This window comes from Schistocerca gregaria, chromosome 8 (assembly GCF_023897955.1).
Source record: "Schistocerca gregaria isolate iqSchGreg1 chromosome 8, iqSchGreg1.2, whole genome shotgun sequence".
NCBI lineage: Eukaryota > Metazoa > Arthropoda > Insecta > Orthoptera > Acrididae > Schistocerca > Schistocerca gregaria.
Genome location: NC_064927.1, coordinates 326122479 through 326133513, shown reverse-complemented (window position 1 = coordinate 326133513; position 11035 = coordinate 326122479). Strand labels below are relative to the sequence as shown.

Here is an 11035-nt window from a genome sequence, read left to right as displayed (position 1 = left end):
GTATTCATATATAAGAGACAGCCTCGCCCTCGGTGACAGAAGAGAATTAGAGGAATGCAGAGGCGTTCAGTCGACTTTCTTCGTCTCCGTATCTCACGATCCGTACCTGGCAGGGGCAGAAAGTTGCTCGCATTCGGTTTCCAGACAGGAACTGTAGTTACGTCGAAAAGATCTTAAGTACTCGCTGTAAGACGGGCCGGATAAGAGATACAAAGCACCTTAAAATGAAGGATAATTTGTCCTGGGCAGCCAGTGGCAACTCCGTTCTCAAGCTTAACATCCGACACCTGTCGCTGTTGGGAGTTTGGGAACTAGGTGAATCCCGCCTGCTCAAATTCCAATCTACCTTCGCATTCGGATTAGGCTTATGGGGCACCGTGGAGTGTGTCCTAGCTGTTTACTGCATCTGGGGAGATCTGGAGCAAACCACCCTTGTTCTCCTGATCACCTTCACCTGCGGCAGCGGCGTCGCTAAGATGGCCGTCTTTCTGTACGACAGACGGCAGTACAACTCCCTGGCTCATCAGCTCGACAAGCTACTGTCGCTCCAAAGCGATTCCTGCTCAGAGGACCCTAACTTGGCAGCCATTTCTGAATGGTCTCGTCGGAAAGCTGCCCGCCTCACGCTGGGTCTGCTGCTTTTCATGCTGTCGCAGAGCTTCTTGTGGAACTTTGTGCCCCTCTTAGTCTACCCAGAGGAGCGGCGTCTGCCTTATGTTCAGCACCAATGGAACAACAACAGCCTGTACGAGCTCTCCTACGCCGTTCAGGGCCTGTCGGCTATCTGGGTGAGCCAGATAAGCTTCGGCGTCGACTGCCTGTTCGCGGTCGTCATGATTTTGGTCGCAGCCCAACTGGAGATCCTCGGACAGCGTCTTGTGAACCTGAAAAACGACGTGGGCATCGTCGGCGAGGATAAATCCGTTTCCGAGAAGAAGGAACTTGACAGCAAAACTGGTGAAACCATGTACGACGATTTGTGCCTTTGTATTGAAACTCACCAAGAAATTCTCAGGTAGGTTACTTGGCGCGATATCTGATTGCAAATACATTTCTATACATTGCAGTCTTTGTTCCTTGCAGAACAATTTCTTAAATATTTCCGTAACCGCTATTTATTTTGAAGAATGAGTGTTGTAGCAATAATTTGCCAGATTTAGATGTCATGTAGCGCTTTCATCAGCAGTTTATTATTTTCGCACTTTGATAATAACATTTTGATTTATCGTCATTTTCATATTTTCAGTAGTTCCTTAATTACTTTATTATTGTTCTTACCATTACGATTTATATCCTCTTGGATAAGCCGTCCGTCTGTGGAACTAAACAAAAAGCTGTTGATATCTATACTATATGCGTTACGCTTCGATCAAAGAGCTTTTACTCTAATAAATCTCAGAGATAATTTCAACAAAATATTCGTTTGTTTTATGATTTATGCAACAAACAGACTGAAACTGGCTAATGACCAGTTGTAGTACGTAACAGATCTTCAGTTGTAAAGCTTATATCAAACTATACTCCCATAACAACATATCTCACGTTCCAAAGCCTTAAATATTGACAGATACTGTTTCATAATAAAATTTTATTAAGTTGCAGATGTGATGTATTCCAACAACTTGCACATAAGCTGTAATATATTTTCATTTACGATTCTAGAAAGGTTCGATAATGTGTGTTTTGCCCAAGTACCCTTCACTGTGATGTAGACGTCGTAAAATCTTGACCGGGATTCAGAAGAAAAATTGCTAAGCGAAAATATTTAAGCTTTTACTATACCATTAACGTTAGTGAGCAAGTGAATCGAAATATCTCTTACCATGGTATGTTGGGGATTTTAATTACACATATCTTCCCCTTTGTGCAGTATGTTATAAGGAATCATAGCTTCATGTTTAAATAGCTCACGTATCTATCGTTTTCTGGCCCATTTACGAGGTAGTTTATACATGTATGTAGAACATTTATTTTCCGAGAAACGTTTCCAAGATTCACGATATATGATCTGGCTAATTTATGTACGTTCACACAAATATATTAACTAGCAACAGAACGTCGTTTTACCAGATACTTGTAGGCTTAAGAAGTGCATCTTTTCATTGTTGTGCCAAGCGTAGCTCTTTACTCTTCGCTTTGAAAATTATGTGCTGAAACTTGATAACGACGCGCGACAAAGCTTGTTACTAACAAATATTCCTTAGCACCATTACTTTATATCTTCTGCAGTTTAACGGTAGCATAAATTTGCATTTTTACTGTTTCTACTATAATTCAGTCTCAAAGTACCACTAACAAAGTGAAAGCACGTGTTCCTTTTTTAGAATGTATTGTCACCCATGTACTTTGATCTAGAATACAATTTCCTATCCTACTTCTGAACACGAATATTGGCTATGCAAATTACTTTCACTATATACAGCACCAATGACTCTAAACTGAATCTATTTGTAACTGAATACAAAGAATGGTTGTCAATAGCACCCGGAATGGCTTCATCATCATTCAGTCACAACACGCTGGCTAATAGTCCCATATTGAAAACCATGCTTTGTTAGAGAAATGCACCAACTGAATCATGCGAAAATATGAATACAGGTCCTAATTCCAACTCAGAAAGTTCGTTTAAACCCTCCAGTTGTTTCTTACTTGCAACGGACCATTCAACTCTGCATTGTCTTGTTCCATTGTTACAATACGGAGTGCAGAAATGGAATAAATCATTGAGCAGCTAACTTCATTATCATTCACTTTAGGCTACTTTGTAAAAATGCAGCTAACTGTTTACGCAGTTGTGTAAGGAGTGAGCGTGTGTGAATATTACTATTTGCCGTCAGAGGTTACACTAACACGAAACCATAATATTCCTTTTGCATTGTAATATACAATGTAAACTAATACGAATAAACTTTATTTATGTTACAAATTGACACTTTACTCTCTCTACAAAACACTTCGAACTAAAAGTGATGGATGGCTCAATAGTCATTAAGATTCTGAACACATGACCGATAATTTGTTCTGGCTACAAAAACGTAGATATTGTCGAACATAGCGTAATCTTTACACTGCAATAATTACTCGGCTTGTGCTTGCAGCAGAGAAGAAGTACACTCCTGGAAATTGAAATAAGAACACCGTGAATTCATTGTCCCAGGAAGGGGAAACTTTATTGACACATTCCTGGGGTCAGACACATCACATGATCTCACTGACAGAACCACAGGCACATAGACACAGGCAACAGATCATGCACAATGTCGGCACTAGTACAGTGTATATCCATCTTTCGCAGCAATTCAGGCTGCTATTCTCCCATGGAGACGATCGTAGAGATGCTGGATGTAGTCCTATGGAACGGCTTGCCATGCCATTTCCACCTGGCGCCTCAGTTGGACCAGCGTTCGTGCTGGACTTGCAGACCGCGTGAGACGACGCTTCATCCAGTCCCAAACATGCTCAATGGGGGACAGATCCGGAGATCTTGCTGGCCAGGGTAGTTGACTTACACCTTCTAGAGCACGTTGGGTGGCACGGGATACATGCAGACGTGCATTGTCCTGTTGGAACAGCAAGTTCCCTTGCCGGTCTAGGAATGGTAGAACGATGGGTTCGATGACGGTTTGGATGTACCGTGCACTATTCAGTGTCCCCTCGACGATCACCAGAGGTGTAAGGCCAGTGTAGGAGATCGCTCCCCACACCATGATGCCGGGTGTTGGCCCTGTGTGCCTCGGTCGTATGCAGTCCTGATTGTGGCGCTCACCTGCACGGCGCCAAACACGCATACGACCATCATTGGCACCAAGGCAGAAGCGACTCTCATCGCTGAAGACGACACGTCTCCATTCCTCCCTCCATTCACGCCTGTCGCGACACCACTGGAGGCGGGCTACACGATGTTGGGGTGTGAGCGGAAGACGGCCTAACGGTGTGCGGGACCGTAGCCCAGCTTCATGGAGACGGTTGCGAATGGTCCTCGCCGATACCCCAGGAGCAACAGTGTCCCTAATTTGCTGGGAAGTGGCGGTGCGGTCCCCTACGGCACTGCGTAGGATCCTACGGTCTAGGCGTGGATCCGTGCGTCGCTGCGGTCCGGTCCCAGGTCGACGGGCACGTGCACGTTCCGCCTACCACTGCCGACAACATCGATGTACTGTGGAGACCTCACGCCCAACGTGTTGAGCAATTTGGCGGTACGTCCACCCGGCCTCCCGCATGCCCACTATACGCCCTCGCTCAAAGTCCGTCAACTGCACATACGGTTCACGTCCACGCTGTCGCGGCATGATACCAGTGTTAAAGATTGCGATGGAGCACCGTATGCCGCGGCAAACTGGCTGACACTGACGGCGGCGGTGCACAAATGCTGCGCAGCTAGCGCCATTCGACGGCCAACACCGCGGTTCCTGGTGTGTCCGCTGTACCGTGAGTGTGATCATTGCTTGTACAGCCCTCTCGCAGTGTCCGGAGCAAGTATGGCGGGTCTGACACACCAGTGTCAATGTGTTCTTTTTTCCATTTCCAGGAGTGTATATTCATGTTTTCCCAAATGTGTCGTCTCTCTATGAAAGGATTTCAGAATTATTGTCTACTCCATTGAGTATCCAGATTAGATTCATTCCTTATCCAGCACGTACCCTATTGGACTTTTACTGGCTAGCTGAATCAAGACTTCTTAATCTCATAGAAGATGTCTGGGACTGTTTGGATCAGCATGTGAAATACAGTGTCAAAATACCCACACTTTTGTTGCTCTACAGTATCTAATCTTCTATGAGTGCCTTCAGCTGGATAGGGCACTAAGTAAGGCCGAAAAAGTTTTCCATTGACTTTCCTTGTTACTAAGTCTACGTGTTCGAACAACTTCATAGCATTGGTCCTAAGTATTTAAACCATGCGACAACTCCAGATGACTACCACTGAGTTGTAAATCGGATGTAGTCAAACCATTTCTCTCTTTTATATGCATTAGCATATTACCATTTGGCATAAAATGTAGAAATACTGACTAAGCTAAGATTAATGAAATTTTTCTCAGGGCTCAGTATGCAATCCAAGTGTACGTCCTCCATTATTTTCAGGTATTAGATGATTAACCGACGTTGCCCAATTACCTCGAATTCCACCCCCCCCCCCCCCCCCCCAAAAAAAAACAGAACTTGAAAATTTTTTTCTAGTAACTTTAATCTCCGATAAACCATGCCCTATTGTTCTAAACCTTTTCAAAACTTCGGTATCTCTACTACACCTGGATTTAAATGTCATTCGGACCATTATAAGTGACGCTAGTATATGTGGCACCGAAACCAAGAACTGTCATTTCGATTGCTCTTTTATGTGACGCCTTCCCTTCACCATACCCGCCTCTAGGAGTGATACGTACGTTACCACCTACCCAACATACACAGAGCGTAGAGGCAATAGTTGGAATGAAGAAGGTTTGAAGTCCACTATGCATAGTTCTACTGGAGATGAGGTTCCAACCCAGCTATTGTGCGATCCACAATTTAAGGTAGGCTCCGAACCATCTAAAAAGCGTTTTCCACATTCACAAGCATTGCCAGAATTAATAAAACAGTCTAGAAGACTAGGAGAGAGTTTCTGCTAGATGGAGAAGATAAGCACTTATTAACGTCTTACTTATAGGGTGAATTGGCATCACTTACCATCAGTAAGAAGGATATAGAGGAATAATAGGCAATGTTTAAGCATTCTTGAGGGTATTTTTGTTGTGCCGTTGCAATTACAAAAATGTTCAAATGTATGTGAAATCCTAAGGGACCAATCTGCGGAAGGCATTGGTCCCTAGACTAACACACTACTTAATTTAACTCATACTAACTTATGCTAAGAACAAGAGACACACTCAAGCTCGATGGAGGACACGAACCTCCAGTGGGAGGGGCCGCGCAATCTATGACTTGGCGCCTCAAACCACGCGGTCACTGCTCGCAGCAACTACAAAAATGCGTAATTTTTGAATCAGACGCGTTTCGCTTTCTTGAGGTAAAGCATCAACAATGGTCTGTAATTTGGTTATCCACATTTTGATTTGCATTTAGATCTATAAACGCTTCGTTAAGGATAAATTGATTTGTACTCACGGTGATTTTCGGTTGACCTCTTGCTTACATTGGGAAATGCTGTCTGCAAGCACATCGTTGTTTTTATGCGTTACACACTGATATTTTTGGTCTATTTTTTATGTGTTCTGCAACACTATGCCTTTCTTATGTTCATCACAACACATTTTTAAGCTCACCACTTTCGTTTTTGTACTTCACGTATGAGTTGTGCTTTGTGGTTTAGTGTTGCCAACATAACCTTTCCACTAATTTGTCTTTGACCTGCAACGTTTCTTTTCAGATGGGTTATTGTACGTGGGTAATTCTATTTAATTATCTTTCTGTGTATTTACTGTGTGGCTGGTCCCGGCGGAGGTTCGAGTCTACCCTCGGGCATGGGTGTGTGTGTTTGCCCTTAGGGTAATTCAGGTTAAGTTGTGTGTAATCTTATGGACTGATGTCCTTAGCACTTAAGTCCCATAAGATTTCACACACATTATACATTTTATGTGTATTTATGTACTGTGTAAGAGTAGAGATGGAATATCGATGGAGGGTTTTTTTGTGTGTAGGGGAGGGGGAAACTGTGATGAGTGGACATAAGTATGTAGCAGTGTGATGTAGTGCGAATTAGAGGAGAATGTGAGCTCACAGTTTCATTACACTTCTTGCTCCTCACTTCAATTTGTTGTAAGCAAAGAACTCCCTCTTACAAGGGGAAGGCCTCATACACGGCCAACCGATTCGGCTCCAATTTGGCAGTTTGTTGGTGTACAACCTAAAACGAAGGACTCCAAGATATTTTGGGTCAGCACCCCTGCGTCTTTGATAAAATCACTCCTAAAGGTTATGACAAGCAATCGACTCAAAATTGGCGGGATCGAAAGATAATTGTAAATAGAGCATTATTCATCATCAGGTCCGAAAACGCATACTTTTCCAGAAATATATTTCATAACCAGATATAGTTCATAGCCAACTTTCAGCACCGATTTTTCAGGCAATGATATCGTATTCGTGGTTGCATCAAAAATAATTCCCGAAAAAGACATTTTTAAGTGTAAACCAAGTTTGTTTTCCACCGACTCTTCGGAAGGAACAGTGTAGCTGTCGAAAGATGGCATTCGTTAGATGTTCTTGGTGCAGTGAGTAAATTTGCTTCGAATGTTTATATGACAAGTACCATCCATCTAGTTGTTCGAAGAAAAATGAGGAGATGTAGTAGTGACTGGAAGAACAATTGTAAAGTGACCTGGAGTAACATTTTAGTTGTTTACTATCCCAAGAGGTTTGGGAAATTTATTTGCCTACCTTATTATTATCATTCCTTATTGATTTACTTAACTTATTAACCCTCCTATCCCTACAACTGAGATATGGAAATATACAAACGAAAAGAAGAACATCCGCTAGGTTTCTTGGAGATTCGGACCTGGGTTCTCCTATTCCCAGCCATTTATCCTTTTTTTTTTAAATTCTTCGTTGGTCTCATTTTGTTCTATTTTGTTCGTTCTATATGTTCGGGGCGGACGTCTCATTACACCCGTTCAGGTTGTTCGTTAATCCGTTCATTCAGTTTTTTTGTTACACGGGATAGTTGCCTTGGCCTATGTGTTGGCGAAAATCGTTACCTATGTGGGTATAGAAGCGGCAGTTGTAAAAGTTTCTTTACTCGATTTCTGGAAAAGTTTGCGTTTGCGGACCTGATGATTTACAATTATCTATCGATTCCTCCAATTTTGAGTAGACTGCTCGTCATAACATTTTGGGGTGATTTTCTCGAAATTGCGGGGGTGTTGACCGAAAGTATCTTAGTGTCTTTGGTTTTACATTGTACACAAGCTACCTGCCAATTTAGAGCAGAATCGGTTGGCCGTGTCTGAGGCCTTTCCCTTGTTAGGGGAAAGACAGTAGTTACTTATTTTGTGGCTCTGTACCTGGCATCCTCACCTCATGTGTCTCATTCTACTTCCCTATATTCCATTTACCCCCTCCCCCCCCCTCTCTCTCTCTCCCTCTCTCTCTCTCTCTCTCTCTCTCTCTCTCTCTCTCTCTCTGTCTGTTCCTCTCCCTTATGTGTCTCTCTCTCCTCCGTCCCCCTCTGTGTACGTCCTTGTCTTCCTCCTCCCTTCTGTGTCCACATTATTGCTCACAACCTTATTGTATATTGCAGATCCTTAACCACCACAATATTTCTTTCCAGAAGAAAATAATGTTTACCAAATATGGGCGAAATCGAAACAGTAGCTACGCTACGCTTTTTACCTGTGACTTTGCCTGCATAAACTCGAACATGTTTGAGACTGGTTCTGATCTATAGTCCTACCATAGTTGCCCAAGGATGCTCTGTGAGTGTTTTAAAAATTTGGTTTTGAATCTATGGCCTGTAAGGTAGGATGATGCCCTCTCACACATGAAGAGTTCAGAAGAGCTGCAGTAACGACAGTGATGTAATCAGACAATTATCTCAATGTCGGTTCGACTACACTCCCTGCAAAGGAAATATCACCGCTAAAAAAAATTAATGTACAGGCTGAGATGTAACTATATATTAGCAAAAGTGAAATATTAGATTTTCGTATTTAAGATTTATTTTAACTTTAAGTATAACTCCATGACATAGAAATATCACAAAATTTATGTACAGGGTGGAAAAATATTATTACTGGATCTTCACAACTGCGAAAGGAAATTCCTAGATCTTATAAGGTTCTTTAATGGAAGGATGGTGATGACCTTGTCTGGGGGTTGATAAATATCCAAACAAATTAAATACAATTCGGGCGAGAGATATCAATTGCACTAAAATGCAAAATGAAAATAATCCAAATTAAATGGGATCAGTAAAGAGCAATCAAAAAGAAGTACACAGTTAAAAGAATTCTTAACTCTGTAGTGAATGATCAAATCCTTTCGTTAGATGGGACATCTCATGTTTCAACTTTAATTAAGCCCGTCAGTTGTAAATATGTTTAACTACAGGTCATGGTTGAATGCACGAAAATTAGGAGGGATGGAGAGTACGGCAGTTCCGAGTGTCCATCGAATATCGCTTGCTATCGTGGGACAAGCACTTGTGATTACCTTGCATTGGCTGAGGCAGTAGCAGCTGTTCGTGCGAGCAATGAATCTGAGAACCTATTCTAAACCTCTCTCGATTATTAAACACCAGTCTGATACATTTCCTACGTCTTTGGTGAAGCTGAGACTCCTATTTTCCCCTAGCTAAGTAAACTGGTATGGTACACACTATTTGACAGGAAAGAAAGTATGTTGTTGCCCCTAAATTCGCTCACAAGCATTAATTGTTAGGTGCGATTCTCTGTGCTTGGAGACTTTGTAATTTAACTCCTTACGACTTAAGAGGAGTCTGTGAACAAGTGTTCTCATAATGACTCTCTCAATCGTCCCAGCATAGTCCGAGTGACCTTGCTGAAGCCCTTGACGATTTTCTGCAAGGGAAGACGCTAATTACTCTGCCTGAAGTTTGCCTACATCAGAGCTGGTGGCCACATGTTTTCTCTCTGGCCAATGAGGGCATACGTGCTTGTTTCTTTCGAAGGGCAGAGTTTAGCTTCTACTGCCTAATACTAAGATAAACATCTTTTTCTTTAGTGCGAGTTTTAAAGCAGTTGGCTACAGTGAGTCACCAATGTTTTGAGTTGGATTCCCCGCACGTTTATCTGCGATTTCCGGCGGTGACCCTGTAGAAAGGGTCTCTGAAGGTCGTCGTTAAAAGCAGGGAGATGGGCTACTTTTCCAAGCAGCCTACATAGTGGGTGCAGCGTCTCGCTGTATCCACTGGGTATCCCGTGATCAGGGTTTCAGCTGCACAAGAAGGCGTGCCGTCATAAAATTGTCCTTTCTCTCAGAACTGCGTCTCGTACCGCAAGTCAGGGAAATTACTTGCGTTCAGTTACTAGTGTGAGTGTCAGTGGTTTATCTTCACGAAATGTCGGTTTCTTTATTTGCTTCACTTTGTCTATCAATCAAAAGCATGTATTTTTACATGGGTATGTTGGGTGACGTACTGAGTTAACTGAAAATGTTCCAGGAATTCAATGTAAGGTACGTTATTTGTTGACACCTAACATATCACCACCCTTTTGTACTGAAGTTAGACAATGGTTGAGGCATTGTCTAAGTCTGTCGAAAATTATACTTTATCTCAAGCATTGAATATTGTTCAACCACTTGGTCTAGTCCTTATTCTATATGATGCTATTGGTTTGTATACTTTGTTATATGGTTAACTTTGTTATTCATTTAATTGTCTCCTTTAAGTGAAGACTATAAATTTTTATACTGACATCAATTTCTTTTTCTTTTTTATTTAAATGTGTTGCGTGTATTTCAGATTTTATATTGAAGACAAGGAGCCTCTCTCATCGATGTTTTAATACTTTTTTGTCAACCACTTACTATTTAAATCAGCTTAAAAGATTGGATACTTTATACATAATCCAAAAATGCAGTCTTTACATTCGCTGTTTCTCTTACAAAAATTATGATTCAAACAACTAATGTGAGCATCAAAATATTTCTTTGGCAAATCCAAATCACTTCAAAATTTTAAGTTTCTGTTCCTGATTTATGGAAATTCAAAAATATTGTAGCCACAAACAATGCTCATGCACACGTATTATTCTAAAAAAAAAAATAGTCTAAGAGACAACAAGGTTTCTAAGAAATGTTGTATTGATAATTATGCATGAATAAAATTTTAAAATATTAAACGCATAGGCAGTAAACTAGCTTCACAAAAACGTTATCTTCAAGACACAATATAGATGAAAAGGTTTTCTTTTTAACATTTTCTTCTAATGAACATTATAAGTAAATAAAACATTTCTTTACGAAAATGCTTCTCCTGCATTGCTCATGAAACAGATGTTATGAAAATACTTTGATACAGTTCTCATTCAGACATTTTCACATATTGTATGGAGAGTTGCAAATTGTATGAA

At 41.5% G+C, this 11035-nt stretch overlaps 1 protein-coding gene across 1 annotated transcript in view; it reads left to right on the top strand.

The window, feature by feature from the left end:
• The first annotated feature begins 224 nt into the window (after positions 1–224).
• The window catches only part of LOC126284659 (odorant receptor 43a-like), a 49282-nt gene continuing 38471 nt past the window's right edge, over positions 225–11035 (top strand). Inside the window, exon 1 of the mRNA XM_049983763.1 lies at positions 225–1015. Within this exon, the coding sequence (XP_049839720.1) occupies positions 225–1015 (791 nt within the window). The remainder of the gene's footprint in view (positions 1016–11035) is intronic.